The 22,046-nt window shown below is 66.5% G+C and overlaps 1 protein-coding gene across 8 annotated transcripts; it reads left to right on the top strand.

Moving 5' to 3' along the window:
• The first annotated feature begins 786 nt into the window (after nt 1-786).
• On the top strand, nt 787-18,773 carry LOC115642935. Of its 8 annotated transcripts, none has more exons than XM_030546631.1 (17): nt 788-901; nt 2,466-2,585; nt 2,923-3,029; nt 4,364-4,727; nt 5,061-5,213; nt 7,245-7,737; nt 8,695-8,778; nt 9,317-9,404; nt 9,643-9,842; nt 9,910-10,152; nt 11,978-12,076; nt 12,986-13,179; nt 14,730-14,904; nt 15,205-15,361; nt 15,781-15,896; nt 16,443-16,554; nt 16,724-18,773. In XM_030546631.1, exons 1-17 carry the CDS (start codon nt 887-889, stop codon nt 16,866-16,868), a joined length of 2,865 nt encoding a protein of 954 aa, XP_030402491.1. In that variant the 5' UTR covers nt 788-886; the 3' UTR covers nt 16,869-18,773. The 8 variants fall into 8 exon arrangements, with proteins under 8 accessions (XP_030402494.1, XP_030402496.1, XP_030402491.1 ...); XM_030546630.1 differs by having other exon boundaries at nt 15,781-15,934; XM_030546634.1 differs by lacking the exon at nt 16,443-16,554 and having other exon boundaries at nt 787-901; nt 15,781-15,934; nt 16,724-16,859.
• Nucleotides 18,774-22,046: the final 3,273 nt, after the last annotated feature.

The following is a 22,046-nucleotide window of genomic DNA, read 5'->3' as shown; positions in this document are numbered from 1 at the left end:
ACCGCGGAAGGGCTGCGACCCCCCCCCCTTCTGACACCAGGGCCGGCGGGGCTGACACGACGGGCTGCAGACAGTGGTGCGCTGACCCCTCGTCCCCACTCACTGCAGCACGACTAGTTACTGCCCCATCGTGTGTCGCCAAAACCTCCCAAGGGAGACCATGTGCCACCGGAACGGCCCCCCCCCGCCGCGCCACCGGAACGCCCCTCCCCCCACGCCACTGGAATGCCTGCCCCTCCCCCCCGCCGCGCCACCGGAACGCCCCTCCCCCCACGCCACTGGAATGCCTGCCCCTCCCCCCCGCCGCGCCACCGGAACGCCCCTCCCCCCACGCCACTGGAATGCCAGCCCCTCCCCCCACGCCGCGCCACCGGAACGCCCCTCCCCCCACGCCACTGGAATGCCTGCCCCTCCCCCCACGCCGCGCCACCGGAACGCCCCTCCCCCCACGCCACTGGAATGCCTGCCCCTCCCCCCCGCCGCGCCACCGGAACGCCCCTCCCCCCACGCCACTAGAATGCCTGCCCCTCCCCCCCGCCGCGCCACCGGAACGCCCCTCCCCCCACGCCACTGGAATGCCTGCCCCTCCCCCCACGCCGCGCCACCGGAACGCCCCTCCCCCCACGCCACTGGAATGCCTGCCCCTCCCCCCACGCCGCGCCACCGGAACGCCCCTCCCCCCACGCCACTGGAATGCCTGCCCCTCCCCCCACGCCGCGCCACCGGAACGCCCCTCCCCCCACGCCACTGGAATGCCTGCCCCTCCCCCCCGCCGCGCCACCGGAACACCCGCTCCCCACCCCCCGGGCTAGAGCCTGAGCCATGTGGGGGGCGGAACCCCCCGGCACTTCCGGTCTCGGGGCTGCCGGGAGCGTAGGGACCCGCCATGGACCGGCCCGCGGTGAGACCCGGACCCCCCCGCCCTGCACGGCCCCCTCCGGTCCCCCGCCCCGCCCACACGTCCGCCCCGCGCCCCCCCGGCCACCCAGCACTGCCCCCGCCCCCCATTGCCCCCGCGCCCCCCCGGCCACCCAGCCCTGCCCCCGCCCCCCATTGCCCCCCCCCGGCCACCCAGCCCTACCCCCGCCCCCCCATTGCCCCCGCGCCCCCCGGCCACCCAGCCCTGCCCCCGCCCCCCCGGCCACCCAGCCCTGCCCCTTCCCCCCATTGCCCCCGCCCCCCCCGGCCACCCAGGCCTGCCCCCGCCCCCCATTGCCCCCGCCCCGCCCACACGTCCGCCCCGTGCCCCCCCCGGCCACCCAGCCCTGCCCCTGCCCCCCATTGCCCCCCCCCGGCCACCCAGCCCTGCCCCCGCCCCCCGCGCCCCCCCGGCCACCCAGCCCTGCCCCCGCCCCCATTGCCCCCCCCGGCCACCCAGCACTGCCCCTGCCCCCCCATTGCCCCCCCCCCCGGCCACCCAGCCCTGCCCCTGCTCCCCGTTGCCCCCACCCCGCCCACACGTCCGCCCCGTGCCCCCCCCCGGCCACCCAGCACTGCCCCTGCCCCCCATTGCCCCCGCCCCGCCCACACGTCCGCCCCATGCCCCCCCCCGGCCACCCAGCACTGCCCCTGCCCCCATTGCCCCCCCCCGGCCACCCAGCCCTGCCCCTGCTCCCCATTGCCCCCGCCCCGCCCACACATCCGCCCCATGCCCCCCCCGGCCACCCAGCACTGCACCTGCCCCCCATTGCCCCCGCCCCCCCGCTCTGCCCACGCATCCGACCTGCCCCTGTCCCCCCTGCTCTGACCCAGGCGGGCAGGAGCCAAACCCGTCCTGGAGCAACATGGTCAGGCGCCGCCCCCTCCCCATTGCCCCACCAGCACCCCCCGTGCCCTCCCATTGCTCCAGACACCACCCCGTGCCCCCATTGGCCCTGGGCACCCTGCTGCCCCCCAGCACCCCCCTGTGCCCCTCCATTGCCCCTGGCACCCCCCCGTGCCCCTGCAGCACTGCGTCGTGCCTCCCTGGTCCCCCCACTGCCCTTCAGCACCGTCCCTGGCCCCTCCATTGCCCCCAGGCACACCCCGTGCCCCCGCATTGCCCCAGGCACCACCCCGTGCCCCCATTGGCCCTGGACAGCCTGCTGCCCCCCAGCACCGCCCTGTGCCCCTCCATTGCCCCCGGGCACCCCGTTTCACCCCCAGCACCACTCAAGGCCCACTCTGCCCCCCCATTGCCCTCGCGCATCCCGTTGCCCCCTAGCACCGCCATGTGCCCCCTGCCCCGCCCTTGCCCCCCATTGTCCCTGGGCACCACCCCTGGCCCCCCCGTTGCCCAAGGCACCATCCTGTGCTGAGCTGAGCCCTGTGCTGCCCCCTCCTTTGCTCTGAGGGGAGAATGGGACAGCAGCTGGTACGGTCTCATCTCCTGGCCTCACGTGGGTTTCGTCTGGGCACGGAGCCGGGCTGGCGGTGCCCTGTGCCTGGGATGCTGTGCCTAACCACTATGCTCTCTCTGCCCCCAGATGCGCCTGCCCTCAGGCCAGTGCCTGCGGGAGCCTTTCCCAGCTGACTGCCCTCTGCAGCACGTCACTCAGCGCCTCTCGACTCTGCACCCCGACCTGCTGCCGTTCACGCTCCTTCAGGCACCCTGCTGCCCCCTCAGCACCGTCCTGTGCCCCGCATTGCCCCAGGCACCACTCCGTGCCCCCTCCCAGCAGCGCCCCAGGCATGCTGCTGTCCCCTAGCACTGCCCTGTGTCACCCTCCCCGAGCACTCCACTGTCCCCGGACACCACCCCATAACTGCTCAGGCACCCCGCTACCCCCCAAGCACTGCCCTGTGCCCTCCCGGGCACCTCACTGCCCCCAAGCACTGTGTTGTGCCCCACACCCCACTACCCCCCCCAGCGCTGCCCCGGCACCCCGCTGCCCCCGTCCCAGGCACTGGGCGAGCCATGACCCATCCGTGCTGTTTCCCCAGACTCTGGGCGACCTGCTCCTGGCGCTCACCGAGATGGGATTCACCGAAGGGCAGGCACACGCGGCCATCCAGGCCGGCTCCCTCAGCCTGCAGGAGGCTACAGAATGGTGAGTGTTCTCATCCCCACCAGCCTGCAGGGCAGAGCGCCCAGCACTGGGGGGCAGCCTGGCCCCTCGGCCCAGCCGCGCGCTGCCCAGGGAGCAAGCCTCAGCGTGCCGCTGGGAGTCACCAGGAGCTGCCATCAGCCGCAGCCAACCCCACCCTGCAACAGCCTGGCGTAGCCCAGGAGTGGTGCTCTGCCCTCAGTCACTGCCCTGGGGCAGTACTAGGGGGTACCGGGCTGTGGGGAGCGGGGCAGGGGCTCGGCAGGGGCACTGGGCTGTGGTGAGCAGGGTAGGAGCCTGGCAGGGGGCACTGGACCGCAGGGAGTGGGGCGGAGGCCCTGGCAGGGACACCCTCTCCTCTGTCTCCAGCAGTGTCTGGCTAGGGATGTCATCTTTCAGGTGATGTGAAGAGCTGAAGTCCTGGCCATTTGCCTTGTGCTCGTTAAAGGTCTCAGAGGCGTTTTGTGAGAGGTGGGTTGTCAGGCCTGCCCAAGGACGGTGTGAGAGGTTGGGACTGCTCAGTGTAGACAGGGCAGGATGACTGGATAAAGAACAACTAATGGGTTAGAGGGGTGGATGGGGGGGCTCCTGTTTGCCTCCTCATAACACAAGGATGAGGGGACATCCTGTGAGGCTGAAATCATGGGAAAGCAAATACTTGTATACATGATGCCCTGTTAGCCTGTGGAACTCCATGCCTCATGATATAATTATGCCAAGGACTCTGCAGGACTCAGAAAAGGAACAGACCTTTACAGATGTAATAAACCGCACTGGGGCACCGCTGTTTCCAAAGGAGAGGGCGTTTCTGCAGCTCGTGAATCTCGCCCGCTCTCGATGGTGACCCCATGCTGTCTTCCCGCCCCCTGGAAATGTGCAAGCTCTGCAGCGTGGGGCCCCGTGCCTGAGCCCCCACGTGGCAGAGGGATTGGAGCTGCCCAGGGCGTGGTGCCCAGAAGTGCAGCGTCAAAGGCCCGGGGAGCCTGGCTCTCCATTTGAGTGAAAGGTCTCGGAACAGCTGCAGGTTTTGTTCTGGTCCCATCGCTGCCTGACTGAGCTGTCCTTAATCGCAGCAAATCCAGGCCGCCAGCCTTCTCCTCGCCTGAGCTACTGCCTGGAGACCCCCAGGCCAGTGAGCACAAACCCCCCTGCTTGGCTGAGTGCACTGACAGCAGGAGCCGGAGGTGGGGATGCCGAGCCTGTCGAGCCCCCCCAGCTTATAGGGTCTTTCTCCTCTGCTATGTGCAGACACTGATCACTGCTGGCTCTGCAGGCAAGTGGGCTGGAGCGGGGATGCTGGGGGTCCTTGCTGCCCCCTCATTCTCTGTGCTTTTCAGGTTACTTCAGGAGAGGGGGCAGCGGCTCCAGACAGCGCCCCCTGAAGAGCCAGGAAGAGCAATTGCAGCTTTCAACCTTCCCAAGCTCCAGGAGGTGCCTTTGGGGTCAGAGGCACCCCGTGCCGAGCCCCGCTTGCCAGGCGCATGCCCCCCTACCCCGCTTGGCCCCTCTTCTTGGCAGGCGACTGAGGGGGCGGCTCCATCACTCTCTCTCTCTGCGCCCCCGGGGCCTAGCTCCCCCGGGTGGCCAGGGGCCGAGGCTGGGCACAGCTGCAGGATGAAGGCAAGCCGGAAGGAGTTGGAAGAGCAGCAACGGGAACGCCTGGCTCAGGAGGCAAAAGCCGAGAAACAGAACAAGCAGAAGGTGAGCGCCATGGGGCAGGAGTGCGGGTCTGCGTTTGGGGCTGAGAGGAGCAGGGGCGGCGGAGGGCAGCCACCCTGGACACTTCTGGCACGCCATCTACTCCCAGCACTACCGCTCCTGTGGCCAGCCGCACCCCCCCCCCCGGGGAGCGACCGCAGTTGGCTTTGCAGACTCAAGCTTTGGAGAAGCCCCTGAGTCTCTGGCTGCGTCTCTGCCCTCAGCCGCAGGCCATGCCCCGCGGAGGCAGGGCAGGACGGAGCATGGCGAGGTGCTGGGCCCTGCCCCTGTGCCAGCGGGGAGCTCCCAACAGTCATGCCCAGCCTCTTCCCCCAGGAGCGCGAGCTGGTGCTGCAGAGAATCGCTGACGACCGGAGACGCTTCCAGGCAAAGACCCAGTGGGCCCAGATGCCGGCACCCCCGGCTGCCCAGGGCCACAGGCCGGAGGGCAGAGCCCAGCTGGCGAGTGACGGGCAGTGCTTGCTGATGGTGAGTCCTGAACTCCTGCTGCAGAGCTGGTCTGGCTGGAGGATCTAAGTCCCTGCGGGGCCCTGCCCGAGGAAGTGCTGCCAACCAAAGGGCAAAGGGAGCCCCCCCTGGATATGCAGAACCTCCGGCTTCCCCTGAGAGCATCCTGCTGTGGGCCGCCTCCAGTGAGTGGGTTGGGGTTGGCATGGGAGACTCCAAGAGGGAACCCGGAGCTGAGTGGGGTCTCAGCAGGGGGCGCTCTCCCCCCAGTCCTGGCCCCAAGACCCTGGGGGCGCTGTGCAGCAGGGGGTGCTCTCCCCCCAGTCCTGGCCCAAAGGCCCTGGGGGGGTGCTGTGCAGCAGGGGGCGCTCTCCCCTCAGTCAGCCCTGGCCCCAAGGCCCTGGGGGGCGCTGTGCAGCAGGGGGCGTTCTCCCCTCAGTCAGCCCTGGCCCCAAGGCCCTGGGGGGGCGCTGTGCAGCAGGGGGCGCTCTCCCCCCAGTCCTGGCCCCAAGGCCCTGGGGGCGCTGTGCAGCAGGGGGCGCTCTCCCCTCAGTCAGCCCTGGCCCCAAGGCCCTGGGGGGCGCTGTGCAGCAGGTGGCGCTCTCCCCTCAGTCAGCCCTGGCCCCAAGGCCCTGGGGGGCGCTGTGCAGCAGGGGGCGCTCTCCCCCTAGTCCTGGCCCCAAGGCCCTGGGGGGCGCTGTGCAGCAGGGGGCGCTCTCCCCCTAGTCCTGGCCCCAAGGCCCTGGGGGGCGCTGTGCAGCAGGGGGTGCTCTCCCCTCAGTCAGCCCTGGCCCCAAGGCCCTGGGGGGCGCTGTGCAGCAGGGGGAGCTCTCCCCTCAGTCAGCCCTGGCCCCAAGGCCCTGGGGGGCGCTGTGCAGCAGAGGGCGCTCTCCCCTCAGTCAGCCCTGGCCCCAAGGCCCTGGGGGGCGCTGTGCAGCAGGGGGCGCTCTCCCCTCAGTCAGTCCTGGCCCCGAGGCCCTGGGGGGCGCTGTGCAGCAGGGGGCGCTCTCCCCTCAGTCAGCCCTGGCCCCAAGGCCCTGTGGGGCGCTGTGCAGCAGGGGGCGCTCTCCCCCTAGTCCTGGCCCCAAGGCCCTGGGGGGTGCTCTCCCCTCAGTCAGCCCTGGCCCCAAGGCCCTGGGGGGCGCTGTGCAGCAGGGGGTGCTCTCCCCTCAGTCAGCCCTGGCCCCAAGGCCCTGTGGGGCGCTGTGCAGCAGGGGGCGCTCTCCCCCTAGTCCTGGCCCCAAGGCCCTGGGGGGTGCTCTCCCCTCAGTCAGTCCTGGCCCCGAGGCCCTGGGGGGTGCTGTGCAGCAGGGGGCGCTCTCCCCTCAGTCAGCCCTGGCCCCGAGGCCCTGGGGGGTGCTGTGCAGCAGGGGGCGCTCTCCCCTCAGTCAGCCCTGGCCTCAAGGCCCTGGGGGGTGCTGTGCAGCATGGGGCGCTCTCCCCTCAGTCAGCCCTGGCCCCAAGGCCCTGGGGGGCGCTGTGCAGCAGGGGGCGCTCTCCCCTCAGTCAGCCCTGGCCCCAAGGCCCTGGGGGGCGCTGTGCAGCAGGGGGCGCTCTCCTGTTTGAGTCAGTGCAGAGCCCAGGGCCTTGGCAGCCGTACTGCAGGCGCACATAGCAGGGTCTGGCCCTTGCCCTCGTTAGGTCTCGTGGCAACTGAGATGCTGATTTTGGAGCCTGGCCAAAGTCTAACTTGCCGTCTGGAACTCTGCCTTCAGCTGGCTTTGAACAGGGGCTTTGTTCTACCACTGCCGTGACCCGCAGGCACTGGTGCGGCACCCATGTCCTTGCAGTGCTGGGGCAGTGACCCCGTACACGCAGCTTTCATGTTCCACTCTAGAGGTGGCTGCGTCTTACCCTACACCTGATGTCCTGGCAGGAACAGGAGTTGAGCCCTGTGCTGCCCCCTCCTTTGCTCTGAGGGGAGAATGGGACAGCAGCTGGTACGGTCTCATCTCCTGGCCTCACGTGGGTTTTGTCTGGGCACGGAGCCGGGCTGGCGGTGCCCTGTGCCTGGGATGCTGTGCCTAACCACTGTGCTCTCTCTGCCCCCAGATCCGCCTGCCCTCAGGCCAGTGCCTGCGGGAGCGTTTCCCAGCTGACTGCCCTCTGCAGCACGTCACTCAGCGCCTCTCGACTCTGCACCCCGACCTGCTGCCGTTCACGCTCCTTCAGGGCTTCCCCAAGCGCCGCTTCGGCCCGGCCGAGCTGCCCTGCAGTCTGCAGGCTCTGGGCCTGACCCCCAGCGCCACCCTGTGCGTCCTGGCCACCGAGCCGCTCCCGTCAGGCACCTGCGCCCTGGCAGCCCCCCAGGCCAGAGATGGACCCCTGCAGCCCCCTGGGCCTCAGGCATTGCCCGTGGAGGAGCACGCCTGGGGCAGGGGCGAGATCCTGAGCCTCGTGCCGGAAGAGGCCATGGCCGAAGGGATGTTCCCAGAGGCCGAGGAGCTTCGGCTGGCGCTGAGCTCCCCTGCGCGCAGGGTGGTGCCAGGGAAACCTGGGGTCCATGGCCTTTGGGAGTTGACCTCCCCATCGCACCATCACTGGGGTAAGCTGCCAGCCTGCTGGTTGGGGGAAGGGGCCTTGGGGAGGCTTCGTGCCCACCTGGCTAGTGAGGGGCTCAGGGGCCTGGCTCTGTGGACTCCTGTGGGGGCTGCTGTTTGCCAGGCCTGCCCCCGGGGGGAGCGGGGAGATGAGACTCATAGACTCTAGGACTGGAAGGGACCTCGAGAGGTCATCGAGTCCAGTCCCCTGCCCTCATGGCAGGACCAAATACTGTCTAGACCATCCCTGATAGACATTTATCTAACCTACTCTTAAATATCTCCAGAGATGGAGATTCCACAACTTCCCTAGGCAATCTATTCCAGTGTTTAACTACCCTGACAGTTAGGAACTTTTTCCTAATGTCCAACCTAAATCTCCCTTGCTGCAGTTTAAGCCCATTGCTTCTTGTTCTATCATTGGAGGCTAGGGTGAACAAGTTTTCTCCCTCCTCCTGATGACTCCCTTTTAGATACCTGAAAACTGCTGTCATGTCCCCTCTCAGTCTTCTCTTTTCCAAACTAAACAAACCCAATTCCTTCAGCCTTCCTTCGTAGGTCATGTTCTCAAGACCTTTAATCATTCTTGTTGCTCTTCTCTGGACCCTCTCCAATTTCTCCACATCTTTCTTGAAATGCGGTGCCCAGAACTGGACACAATACTCCAGTTGAGGCCTGACCAGCGCAGAGTAAAGCGGAAGAATGACTTCTCGTGTCTTGTTTACAACACACCTGTTAATGCATCCCAGAGTCACGTTTGCTTTTTTTGCAACAGTATCACACTGTTGACTCATATTAAGCTTGTGGTCCACTATGACCCCTAGATCTCTTTCTGCCATACTCCTTCCTAGACAGTCTCTTCCCATTCTGTATGTGTGAAACTGATTGAGGCTCTGTCCTCCCTCACAGGGTGAGGGCAGCGTGAGCCCTGTTGGATTGGCTGTTGTTTGCCCCTCCCGCAGGCCAAGGACAACGGCTGACGCTAGGAAATCCAGAGCAAGCACCCACTGTGTGCAGCCCGCTGGACGAGGAGCTGTCCCCCCGAGGTCAGCAGGGCCGGAGGGAGGGAGCTGAGCCATGTGAATAGGGCAGAGTCTCCAGGGAGGGGACTGTCGGTGTGGGGAAGGCCCCATGGTGTTTCCGACTCCTGGGCTGCACTGTCGGGAATCCCTCGTGCCGGGGGTGTGCCCGCTCTGGCCGTGACAGCCCTGTTGCCTGCAGCGTTAGGCAAGGAGACGTGTTAACGGGCAGCCCAGTCTGTGATGGGAATGGCGGCGTGGTTCCACCACATCTATCTGGCCAGTGGGCATCATGTGATGCCAGGGCCCTTGCATGCACATCGGGACCCAGTGGACTCTGCCTCTGCACTGGCATCGCAGTCAGCCCTGCCTGGGCGTCGGGAGGTGGCACGAAGGCAACTGCTTGCCCTGGGTGCCTACAGCTCCCTGCGCTGCCCGCTGGGTTAACGGAAACCGAGGTGCCAGGAGTTCCAGGATAGATAGTTGGGGGATGGCTGCCCGTGGCCCTGGCCCCTTTCCCGATGCGGCTCGCCCCTCCACTGATGTGATGTGCTCTGATCTGCAGGCTCAGGGCCGGCTCCTTTGCTGCCATCTCCGAGCCGGGGCCCGATGGAGCCGCAGCACCAGTGGCCGGCAGAGGGCAACAGGCTCAGGTATGTGCTGGTGGCTGTGGGCGGCACCCCTGCGTTGCAGAAGGCCTGGGGGTCATGGCAGAGTTCTGCTCGGCCATGGGAATCCCAGGGGATCCAGCACTGGCCTCTTTGCAAGGCGTGAGCTGCAGGGCAGGAAGTTTGCTGCCTTGGGTTTGGGCCAGGGCCCCGGAGAGGAGCCAGCTGAAGGTGCCTCTCCCCAGAGGTGGTGGCCATGGCCTGACCCAGTTCCTCCTTGCAGGGCTGCAGACGATGGGCGTGGTGTGGGCCCCTCGGACCTGCCGGGCGCCGTGGCCCAGGCAGCAGAGCAGCGCTTCCACAATGCCTTGCGAGGCCAAGAGGAGCCAGCCTCACCCCCAGGGCACAAGAACCCCCCCCGCCTCTCCCACGTGCCTTCGCTCTTCCAAATGGCCCTGCGGGCGGCCATGGCCCTGCTGACAGGTACAGCCCCATGGCCCTGCCCCCAGCCCAGTGCCCCCCAGCACCTTACCTGCTGTCTCCTCCACAGCACCCCGAAAGCAGTACTGCAGCAGCCTGGCCTCCCTGACGCCCCCGCTGGCTGAGCGCATCCTGGCCTACATGATCCACCACCGGCTGCTGCGCCCCAAGACCCTGGAGCTCTTCTTTGGCTGCCAGATACAGACCCTGGTCCTCAACTGTTACGCCTACGCCACCAACGAGCTGCTGCGGCAGCTGCGGGCCTTCCAGAGCCTGCGGCACCTCAGCCTGGTCTCCTGCGCCCTGCTCACTGGTACGGGGCGGGGGCGGGACTGGCTCGCCGGTATGGGGCAGGCCTGGCTCTCTGCTATGGGGCAGGCCTGGCTCACTGGGGTGGGGCGGGGGCGGGGCTGGCTCGCTGCTATGGGGCAGGCCTGGCTCTCTGGTATGGGGCAGGCCTGGCTCACTGGGGTGGGGCGGGGGCGGGGCTGGCTCGCTGCTATGGGGCAGGCCTGTTCATGGGGAACAGGAGGACATATGGCAGGCCCATGGACAGACACTAGGCCTGGGGTCTCCCCACCCCTGAAGGCCCGTGGAGCTCTGCCGTGGGCCCATGGAGTGCTGCGGGCAGCCCCCTGTGGGGCAGTGTGGGCCAGGCTGTCGCACACCCCTCTCTTTGTCTCTCTCTGGGGTGGCTGTGGTGTCCCCCGCAGGGCCTGGCTCCCTTGGGGCAGGGAGCTGTCGGGGCAGGTTCCCTTGCATATGCGTGACACAAGAGCCCCCCCCACCCCCCAAGCTGGCACAGGCCTGGCAGTGCAGGCAGGTGAAGGATAAATCGGGTTAACAGAGAGGTTCTATGTAACGTCAGTGTTCACAGTGGAGAGAGGTAAATAGCAGGGGCCACCGGGAGTCTGTACTCGGACCAGGGCTGCTCAACATATTCATAACTGATCTGGAAAAAGGGGTAAACAGTGAGCTGGCAAAATTTGCAGATGATACAAAATTAGTCAAGCTAGTTAAGTCCCAGGCAGACTGCGAAGAGCTACAAAGGATCTCACAAAACTGGGTGACTGGGCAACAAAATGGCAGATGAAATTCAATGTTGATAAATGAAAAGTAATGCACATTGGAAAACGCAATCCCAACTCTACATATACAATGATGGGGTCTAAATTAGCTGTTACCACTCCAGAGAGATCTTGGAGTCATTGTGGATAGTTCTCTGAAAACATCCACCCAATGTGCAGAGACAGTCAGAAAAGCGAACAGAATGTTGGGAAGCATTAAGAAAGGGATAGATAATAAGACAGTAAATATCATATTGCCGCTATATACATCCATGGTACGCCCATGTCTTGAATACTGTGTGCAGGTGTGGTCACCCCATCTCAAAAAAGATATATTGGAACTGGAAAAGGGCGACAAAAATGATGAGGGGTATGGAACGGCTGCCATATAAGGAGAGACTAATAAGACTGGGACTTTTCAGCTTGGAAAAGAGAGGACTGAGGATATGATAGAGATCTATAAAATCATGACTGGTGTGGAGACAGTAAATCAGGAAGTGTTATTTACTCCTTCTCATAACACAAGAACTAGAGATCACCCAATGACATTAATAGGCAGCAGGTTTACAACAAACAAAATTGAGTATTTCCGCACACAACACCCGGTCAACCTGTGGAACTCCTTGCCAGGGGATGTTGTTAATGTCAAGACTATAAGAGGATTCAAAGAAGAACTAGATAAATTCATGGAGGTAGGTCCATCAGGATGCACAGGAACACAGCCCCATGCCTTGGGTGTCCCTAAATCTCTGAGTGCCGGAGGCTGGGAGTGGGCGACCAGGACGGATCACTCAATAACTGTCCTGTTCTGTTCACTCCCGTTGAAGCCCCTGTTGCAGCTGTTGGTCCTGGGCTGCATGGACCGTTGGGATATTGTTACACGGGGGGCAGAGCCCTGTGCTGTCGGCGGAGTCGAGGCGCACCAGCCGTGGGGGAAGGGATCCCTGTGTACACTGGTCAGGATCCCCCCGCTGGTTTCCCACAAGGCCCCATGGGCGGGATGGACCCAGCATGGTGGTGGTGTGAGGTCTGCGGACCCGGCCCTGATGTGTCCCCTCACCCTCCCTGCAGACCAGGGGCTGTCCGTGGTGAGACACCTGCAGAGACTGCAGCACCTCAACCTCTCAGCCTGTGTCAAGCTCACCGACGCCTGCCTGCACTTTATTAAAGGTACAGCCGGGGACAGCAGGCCCCATGGCTGGACGGGGGCCAGCCCCCTGCATCGCCTCTCCCACCACTCGTCCCCCTCGGGGCCGCAGCCTCGCCCACCTCTGGTCCCTCCGGCAGCCCCGGCCCCTCCCACCGATCGTCCTCCATCCCCCCCGGCTCGCGGCCCTGGCCCCATCCCGCCGCTCGTCCCCCATCCCCCCCGGCTCGCGGCCCTGGGGCCATCCCACCGCTCGTCCCCCTCGGGGCCACAGCCTCTCCCACCTCTGGTCCCTCCGGCAGCCCCGGCCCCTCCTACCGATCGTCCTCCCCCCCGGCTCGCGGCCCTGGCCCCATCCCACCGCTCGTCCCCCATCCCCCCCCGGCTCGCGGCCCTGGGGCCATCCCACCGCTCGTCCCCCATCCCCCCCCCGGCTCACGGCCCCGGCCCCCTCCCACCGCTCGTCCCCCTCGGGGCCGCAGCCTCTCCCACCTCTGGTCCCTCCGGCAGCCCCGGCCCCTCCCATCGATCGTCCTCCCCCCCGGCTCGCGGCCCCGGCCCCATCCCGCCGCTCGTCCCCCATCCCCCCCCCCAGCTCATGGCCCCGGCCCCCACCCACTGCTCGTCCCCCATCCCCCCCCGGCTCGCGGCCCCGGCCCCCTCCCACTGCTCGTCCCCCGCCCCCCAGCTCGCAGTCCCGGCCCCCTCCCACTGCTCTTTCCCCTGTCCCCCCCCCCGGGTTTGTGGCCCCGGCCCCCTCCCACCGCTCATCCCCCCGGCCCCCCTCCCACCTCTCCTCCGTGCCCATGTCCCCTACCACCTACTCCCCCCATTGTGGCTGGATCCCACACAGACACTGGCTTGGCCCAGCTCTTTGTCCTCAGGCTGGGCCAGTCTCTGCCCCAGTAACATCTGCTTCCCCACCCCCCCAGGGCTCCCGCACCTCTCGTACCTGGCTCTGGACCAGACCAAAATCAGCGACTGCGGCATGGTGGATTTCCTGCACTCAGCTCCCTCCACGCTCAGCCATCTGCGCCTCAACAGGACAGCGATCACAGAGAGCACGCTGCGCCTGCTGCCCCAGTACGCGCCCCGCCTGGCGCTGCTCAGCCTCCAGCAGACCGAGGTGATGGGGCAGGGAATGGGGCACGGGGCCTTCTCCTCTAGGGCGCTGGCTCCGATCCCACCCCGCGATGGGGTTTTGGCTTTCTGAGGGGGCGGGGAGTGGGGCATGGAGCCTTTCCCCTGTAAGGGACACCAGCCCCGATCCCACCCTGCGACGGGGGTTCAGCTGGCTGAGGGGGTGGGGGAGTGGGGCATGGAGCCTTTCCCCTGTAAGGGACACCACCTCCAATCCCACCCTGCGACGGGGGTTCAGCTGGCTGAGGGGGCGGGGAGTGGGGCATGGAGCCTTTCCCCTGTAAGGGACACCGGCCTCGATCCCACCCTGCGACGGGGGTTCAGCTGGCTGAGGGGGCGGGGGAGTGGGGCAAGGAGCCTTTCCCCTGTAAGGGACACCAGCCCTGATCCCACCCTGCGACGGGGGGTTAGCTGGCTGAGGGGGCGGGGGAGTGGGGCATGGAGCCTTTCCCCTGTAAGGGACACCGGCCTCGATCCCACTCTGCGATAGGGGGTTCGGCTGGCTGAGGGGGCGGGGAGTGGGGCATGGAGCCTTTCCCCTGTAAGGGACACCGGCCTCGATCCCACTCTGCGATAGGGGGTTCGGCTGGCTGAGGGGGCGGGGAGTGGGGCATGGAGCCTTTCCCCTGTAAGGGACACCACCTCCAATCCCACCCTGCGACGGGGGTTCGCCTGGCTGAGGGGACGGGGGAGTGGGGCAAGGAGCCTTTCCCCTGTAAGGGACACCGCCTCCGATCCCACCCCACGACGGGGGTTCGGCTGGCTGAGGGGGTGGGGGAGTGGGGCAAGGAGCCTTTCCCCTGTAAGGGGCACCGGCCCTGATTCAGCCCCAGGGCAGGGACTGGCTGGCTCACAGGGGGCAGGGAATGGGGCACGGGGCCTTTCCCCACTAGGGGGTGCTGGTTCCCATCTGGTCCCAGGTCAGAGACTGCCTGGCTTGGGGGTGGGGAATGGGGAACGGGGCCCATGGGTGGCAGATTGAGCCCCCTTTCAGGGAAGCTAGCGCCCGAGTCCTGCCTCACCCTGTCCTCCCGCTCACACCTGGAGATCCGAGACTCCCTGGCCCAGAGGAGCCTCAAGCTGGCCAGAGCCACCCCAGCAGCACCGCGCCGAGACCCTGAGCCACCCCGCGGGAAAAGCTCATGTCTCTTCCCGAAAAACCTGAGCTTTTGCTATGCCCCATGCAGGCTCCAGGGCATCTGAGGAGGCTGCATCTGGTACTCAGCTTCCGGGGCTTAGCAGCCACCCCACTGGGGTCCGGGGACGTTCCTGCTGAGCCCAGGAAGCTGAGAAGCACATATCGCCGCCTTAGCCACCCCAGAACCTGCATGAGACTTTCCTGTGCAACCTGCCAGAATCCACTCCCAGGTGTCTAGTGGCGGTCGCTGCACCAGGGGAGGCCGTTCCACTCTAGGGGGTGCTGGCTCCCATCCGGCCCCAGGGGCAGGGGATGGGGTAGGAGGCCATTCCCCTCTAGGCAGGGCGGGCACGGGGTTGCCCTGGGCGGGGTTCTGACGGGCAGTTGGTCTCTGGCAGATCTCGGATTTCTCTGCCCTGCAGCAACTGAGTTGCCTGCACACGCTGCACCTGGATGACACCCGCGTGAGCCAAGCCTCCCTGGCGGCCCTGGCCTCCCACCCTGCCCTCTCCACACTCACCCTGTCTGGAGTGCAGTCCGTGGATGGCGACCGGGCGCTGCAGCTGGTCTCAGGTAGGAGTGCCCTGGGGTGGGGGGTCCCTGGCAGAGCTCGGCGGGGGTCCTGTGGAGAAGCAGTGTCTAGCTGCCTGTGCACGGCCGGGGCAGGGTCCTGCCCTCATGGTGCTGCAGCCACCCAAGGCACGTCCAGTGCCCCAAGGGCCCTTCGCGTGCTCCGTGTGTGGTGTGTCCTGGTCGGAGCTGGGCTCTGGGCAAGAGGCTGGGCTGGGCGGGACCGGCAGGAACCCCAGAGCTGTGCTAACAGCGTGGGTGGGGTGGGGTGAGGGCCACTCACTGCCCTGCTGGCTGTTTCAGGCCTGCCACTGGCCCAGCTGAGCCTGCCAAGCCGGCACACAGTCACCGACTCCGGCCTGCAGTTCCTGTGCCGCCTGGAGAGGCTGCTGGAGCTAGACCTGACCGATTTCACCCACATCAGTGACGAGGGCCTGCGCCATCTGCCCCAGCTGCACAGGTGCCTGGGAGGAGAGGGAGGCGGCCAGCCCCTGCACTGGCCCTGTGGGCGCCCTTCCCCCCCGGGTCCCTGGTTGGCGGCAGGCGTGCGCTGGGGTCTGCCGGGCACTCTGACCTGGGATATGGCCCCCCTGGCTGGCTGGGGCAGGTTCTCTGAGGCGTGGCGAGCCCAGCTGCAGGTTGGGGTGAGGAGCCCAGCGGAGCAGAGGCTGGTGGGCTCAGGGTGGGCTCCCGGGCAGCCCCGGGATGGACCCAAGGCCAAACAGCTGCTGCCGAGCCCCACTGGACCCATGTGCACATCCTGAGCCTCTGCGATCTGCACCTGGGCAGTGATGCTGGGAGGAGGGGCTGGGCACTAAGACCTCGTGAGGGAGGGAGCCACCAGTCCTTGCTGATGCCCCGTCCTTGTCCCTGCCCCAGGCTGCGGCGGCTCTCCCTCTGCAACACTCCGGTGAGTGACTCCGGGCTGCAGCACCTGCAGGGCCTGCAGCACCTCGAGGAGCTGTGCCTGGACCGCACCGCTGTCTCCAGCGCAGGTGTGGCTTGCTGCATCACCCAGCTGCCCCTCCTGCAGGTACCAGGTGGGGTGGGCGCAGCAGGCAGCCCAGGGCTCTTGGGGCTAGTGGGGAAGGCTGGTACCTGGGATCTCCCCAGGCATCCCCTCCCCTTCCCCCATGAAAAGTCTCTGACCCAGCTGGGCCTGGGGGTTCCTGCCACATGGGCAGAGGGTTCTGGCAATGTCCCAAGGTGCTTGGCCCAGACACTGTCCCCCAAGGGAACGGCTGGGGCACCCCACCCCCAAGCAGACCAGATTGTGGCCCATGGCAGCGGAGGGGCTGGGTGGGGCTCTGTGGCCTGCCCGGGGCTCCTGCTTGCATGCCCAGGAGATGGAGCTGCTGCTCACTCCAGAGCCCAGGCGGGCAGCGCTGAGGATGAGCTGTGAGGCATGGATGGACACAGACCCAGGTGCCAGCTGCCCCCAGCAGGCTATGGGGCAGCCGTGACACAAGGGCTGCTGTGCTGGGTGGGTTACTCACCGCCCCCTGGGCACTGCTTGTTCTGACGCCAGCCTGCTGCCCCAGGTGCTGGGCCTGGCGAGCACGCCCGTGGGAGACAGCGTGGTGAGGCTGGGTATCAGCCGCTGCAAACAGCTCCACAAGGTGAACCTGAGCCGCACGCGTGTCACCGACCGAGGTGAGCCCCCACCGGGCCAGATGCCGGGGGGGAGGGCTGCCACTGGCCCCGGGGCAGCATGGGGCAGGGGTGGGGGACTGGCCACAGGCCCGTTCTTGGGGGCGGGGAGTGGGAAGGAGCTGGGTGGGTCCCGCTGCCTGGGCTAACCCCTCACCTCTCTCTGCTCTAGGGCTGCGTTACCTCCGCCAAGTGCCCATCGCTCAGGTGAACCTGGATGGCTCCGGGGTGACGGCAGCCGGTGTGGCCAGCCTCCTGGCTGCCTGCCCCAGCATCGTCAGCGTCCGGGCCAGCCACCTGCAGGCGTTGTCCCCTGAGCAGCTGTCGGACGAGGAGCTCCCCGGTTAGCCCTGGTGGCTCCTCCCCATCGCAGTCCCCAGGGCCGACCTGCCTGCTCTGCAGGGCTCAGCATCCCAGCCTGGCAGGGCGGGGCGGTGGAGACAGGCTTCTCCCACAGCCCCCTGGGTGCGCAATGTCCTGCCGCAGGCCGAGGGGGCCAGTTTGGGGGTGCTGAATAAAGCAGGATCCTCTGGCTGAATTCTCCTCCTGTACCCAGGGAGAGGCATTGCTGCCCCAGTCAGCTTCAGACACCCGCCAGTGGGGGGAGCCCTACGGAACGGACCCTCTACAAACCTTGTTCCCTGACCCTGGGCCCCACAGAGCCCCCCTCCGGGCTGCCTGGTGCAAGCAGGGCCTGAGCACTGTCAGAGGGGGTTCAACCCACGATAACAAACCCCTTCTGCAGCCCACAGGGGCCCAGCTTGCAGAGACACTCATCCCCTCCCCCAGGAGTTAACCCCTCTGGGCCATGAGGCTGCCAACGCCAGGGCGGGCAGGAGGGGAGCAGGTCGGTGCCAAGGGAGCCAGGCCGGAGGCGTGCGAGAGTGAAGAGGGGATGCCAGCCTCTGTAGGAGCAGGAGGGAGACGCGCATTTCCCTGCCTTGCCTGGCTGAAGCTATGGGGGCCCTGTGCCCGCCCAGGGCTGAGACTAGGGGAGCCCCGTCCCCAAGGGGGCTCTGTGCCCCCCCCGGGGCTGAGACAAAGGGAGCCCTGTCCTCAAGGGGGCTCTGTGCCCCCCCCGGGGCTGAGACAAAAGGAGCCCCGTCCCCGCCCGGGGCTGAGACTAGGGGAGCCCTGTCCCCAAGGGGGCTCTGTGCCCCCCCCGGGGCTGAGACAAAGGGAGCCCCGTCCCCGCCCGGGGCTGAGACAAAGGGAGTCCTGTTCCCACAGGGGCTCCATGCCCCCCCAGGGCTGAGATTAGGGGAGTCCCGTCCCCAAGGGGGCTCTGTGTCCCCCCCCGGGGCTGAGACAAAGGGAGCCCCGTCCTCGCCCGGGGCTGAGACTAGGGGAGCCCTGTCCCCAAGGGGGCTCTGTGCCCCCCCCGGGGCTGAGACAAAGGGAGCCCCGTCCCCGCCCGGGGCTGAGACAAAGGGAGCCCTGTTCCCACAGGGGCTCCATGCCCCCCCAGGGCTGAGATTAGGGGAGTCCCGTCCCCAAGGGGGCTCTGTGTCCCCCCCCGGGGCTGAGACAAAGGGAGCCCCGTCCTCGCCCGGGGCTGAGACTAGGGGAGCCCTGGCCTCATGAGGTCTCTGTGCCTACTCAGGCCTGAGACAAGGGGAGCCCTGGCCCCAGCCCTGAAGGTGGTGACATGTTGAGTCCCAGTTCCCTGGGGCTCATAGTGGGGGCTGCAATATCCCAGGCCAGCTTGGCCTCCCCCCAGAGGGTTCCCACTTCCCAGGCCGGGCACCTGCCCCTCCCTCGTTGCAGACAATGGGGCAGCCTGTGTCCTGCAGGTCAGTGTTGTGCTCCCTGGGTACCCAGCCTTGAGAGGCACCACTCCACCACCTGTCCTTGGAGTCAGGGGATCGGGTCTGGGCCTGCTGTGGCTTGGCTCCCTGGACCCACCAGCCTCTAGCAGGGCCCGCCCTGCCCTCCAGGCCCCCACAGGCCTCGTCCTCTGTACGGGCGGCGATAGGCGCGGCGAGACTCCAAGCCCTGGGAGTTTCTCTGCGGTGCACTGATCTCCAATCCCCAGGCCTGCTGCTCCCCATGGCACAGATCACACCAGAGGGGAGCAGTCGGCTCTCGCCCGGGCCCAGCTCAGCTGTCAGCACTGATATATCGATAGTGAAAACAAGATGCAGGGGACCCTGAGGAAGAACGTTGGAAACAAACGGTTACATATAAAACAAAATAACTCGCTGCCTAGAGGCTGAACCTAACGAACACGTGACCTCGTCTACCGATGCTTCTTTCACCCTAAGTTCTCTCCACCAGCTGGACGCCCCTTTCATCCGGTTCCTTCCCTGGAGAGGATGACGGGGTGTCATCTTTGTGCACCAAATGTACTAAAGCAAACTTTCGATGTGGCCTTGAGACAGCCCTGCCCTCGGGCTGCAGGCCGCCGGTGTCTGACCAGAAGGCCCAGTCAAAAAGGGACCCTGGCGGCTCCGGTCAGCATTGCTGACAAGACCATTTCAAGTCCAGTCGGCGGTGCAGCAGGGCTAAAGCAGGCCAGTCCCTACCTGTCCCGGCACTGCGCTGTGCCCTGGAAGCAGCCAGCAGGTCCCTGTGCTGCCTAGATAGAGGGCCAATCAGGGAAGCTCTGTGCACTGCCACCCCCCCCCAGTGCTGCCCCCGCAGCTCCCATTGGCTGGCAACCCCGGCAAAAGGGAGGTGTGAGCAGTGCAGACCCACCTGGCTGCCCCTGCGCCTAGGGGCCAGACACCGTCCACTACCGGGAGCAGGGTGGGGCCAGGGCAAACCTGCCATAGCCCCACTGTGCTGCTGCCTGGGAGCTGCCTGAGATAAGTGGAGCCTGCACCCCAAACTCCCTCCTGCACCCCAACCCCCTGCCTGAGGTTGGAACCCCTTCCTGCACCCTAACTCCCTCCTAGAGTCCTCACCACAACCCCCGAGCCCTCCCTGGCCTCACCCCAGAGCCCACACCCTCCAGCTGGAGCCTGCACCCCAAACCCAAGCCCTGAACCTCTCATTGCTGGCCCCACCCTGGAGCCCTCGCACATCCCAACCCCCTGCCCTAGCCTGGTGAAAGTGAGTGGGGGTGGAGTGGGTGGGGCAAGAATGGTTGGTTTTGTGTGATTAGGAAGTTGGCAACCGTGGTCTGCGCCCCAGCTGTGTGTGTCTTCCTGGTGCTTTTCTCTGACCTTTTCACACTCCTGCCTCACCATTCGGTTCAGCCTGGTGGGGAGACTCACCGGCAACCAGACTCCTCCATTTACAGTGGGCAGCGTTCATCCCACAGAAGCTGCTTTTCAGCCCTAGCTGCAGTCCTGGCACGCATGGCTGTGACCCCTTCCGTGGGATCTGTACGTGCATTTCACACGGAGGCTGGAGACTAGTGAGACATCAGCTGTCACTGGAGCCCTCCTGTGCCAGTCTCTGATGCACTAGGACGTACACCCCAGACACAGGAGCTCCCTGTAACCCTGTGCACCTCTCTGGGCCCCTCCCTGTTGGCACCCAGAGGTACCTGGGTCAAAATAGGCTCCTGCACTCTTTGCTCCCAGGCCAGGGGCAGGTGAGAAGCCTGCCAGGCTGCCCCGCAGCATGCCGAGAGACTGCAAAGGCCCACTGGAGAGACAAGGCTGGGCCTTGGGGAGCCCTGCACCAGGCTGCGGCGGCCCTGGGCTTGCGCTTTGCAGACCCAGGGTGCCCCTAGCCCCACGGCAGGTCTGTTACACCCTGCACTGGGAGGAGGCTGGCTCCAGGTAGAACTAGACACAGGCTGCAGGGGGCTGCAGAGGCACTGCAAGACTGAAGTGCGGGTGCCATGCTGGGCCAAGAGCCCCAGCATCTGCCCCACACCATGAGCCACACAGACGGCAATGAGAGTATAGCCACTGCCCTGCACCGTGTCCCCTGCTGGCACTGGAGTGACTGGGCACCCCCTGTAGCCAGCCTCTTGCCCCCTCCACAGCACCCCCTGCTGACACTGGAGTGACTGGGCACTCCCTATAGCCAGCCCCCTGTCCCCCCATAGCACCCCCTGCTGGCACTGGAGTAGCCAGGAGCCCCCTGCCCTTCCCCTCACAGCACCCCCTGCTGGCACTGGAGTAGCCAGGAGCCCCCTGCCCTTCCCCCCACAGCACTCCCTGCTGGTACTGGAGCAACTGGGCACCCCTCACACCCAGAACCCTACCTCGCTCCTCATGGCGCCCCCTGCTGGAAGTGGAATAGGTGGAAGCTTCCCCCCCCGCCTGTGCCCCTCCCCCACATCGCCCCCTGCTGGGAGAGTCTGGGACTGGAGTAGCCGGGGACACCACTGCAGCCAGTGCCCCACCCCCACATTGCCCCCTGCTGGGAGAGGCTGGGACTGGAGTAGCCGGGGACTCCACTGCAGCCTGTGCGCCTCCCCCACATTGCCCCCTGCTGGGAGAGGCTGGGACTGGAGTAGCTGGGAGCTCCCCCCCTCAGCCCTGGTCCAGGCCCCTGGTGGCAGAGGCCAGGCCCCAGGCTGGCTCTGTGCTGTGTGCACTGGGGCTGGCGCTGTGGAGGCTGGGGTGCAGGCAGGGGAGACTAGGGCCCTGCAGCCTCTGGCACGTGTTGGTCTCACTGCTCCAGTGCAGGGCACCTGCTCTTATGTAACCGCCTGGATTCCCATTCCCTCCCCTTCAGCCAGGCTGGCTCTGGCATGGCCCCAGCAAGGCCTGGGGCTGGTGCAGCATCTGGCTGAGCAGTCAGGGAGGGGGGTACTCAGCGGGTGACCTGGGCAGGGAGTTGGGGGGGTCTCCTTTGGCAGCAGCTGCCCTTCACTGGGTGACAATCAGCACAAACTAGTACAAGTGCCAGGCACTGCCCAGGGCCGGACCAGCAGGGGCTGGACCAGGGCAGGTAGGGGGCAGAGTGCCTGGCTGTGTCTGTGTCCCCCACCCTGGCATCGGGGTGCCATGCTGGGGAGGTGCTGCTCCCCCCCCAGCTGTGCCTGTGTTCCCCACCCTGGCACTAGGGGGCACTGTGCTGGGGAGGTGCTGCCCCCCCCAGCTGTACCTGTGACCCCCACCCTGGCACTAGGCGGTGCCATGCTAGGGAGGTGCTGCCCCCCCAGCTGTGCCTGTGTCCCCCACCCTGGCACTAGGGGGTGCCATGCTAGGGAGGTGCTGCCCCCCCCAGCTGTGCCTGTGTCCCCCACCCTGGCATTAGGGGGTGCCATGCTGGGGAGGTGCTGCCCCCCCCAGCTGTGCCTGTGTTCCCCACCCTGGCACTAGGGGGCACTGTGCTGGGGAGGTGCTGCCCCCCCCAGCTGTACCTGTGACCCCCACCCTGGCACTAGGCGGTGCCATGCTAGGGAGGTGCTGCCCCCCCAGCTGTGCTTGTGTCCCCCACCTGGCACCAGGGGGCGCCGTGCCTGCCAATGATACAGCTCTGAGCTGTCCAGGTGGGGGCAGCAGTCAGCACACCTGCAGGGGAGGCACGTGGGGATCTGCCCATCCCGCTGGCCTCCTGTGGGGCCTCACACTGGACTTACCCGTAGT

This window comes from Gopherus evgoodei, unplaced genomic scaffold, assembly GCF_007399415.2.
Source record: "Gopherus evgoodei ecotype Sinaloan lineage unplaced genomic scaffold, rGopEvg1_v1.p scaffold_47_arrow_ctg1, whole genome shotgun sequence".
In the NCBI taxonomy this organism is placed as follows: domain Eukaryota; kingdom Metazoa; phylum Chordata; order Testudines; family Testudinidae; genus Gopherus; species Gopherus evgoodei.
The sequence above is the reverse complement of the archived record's forward strand: the minus strand, read 5'-3'. Positions and strand labels throughout refer to the sequence as shown.

Bases quoted from the DNA above. Each gene is read 5' to 3' on its own strand.
- LOC115642935 (XM_030546635.1), top strand. From the start codon at position 2,671: ATGCTGCTGTCCCCTAGCACTGCCCTGTGTCACCCTCCCCGAGCACTC. The intron at 7,738-8,694 runs GTAAGCTGCCAG...CCCCTCCCGCAG, and splicing joins CCCATCGCACCATCACTGGG to GCCAAGGACAACGGCTGACG. The intron at 16,555-16,723 runs GTGAGCCCCCAC...TCTCTGCTCTAG, and splicing joins CACGCGTGTCACCGACCGAG to GGCTGCGTTACCTCCGCCAA.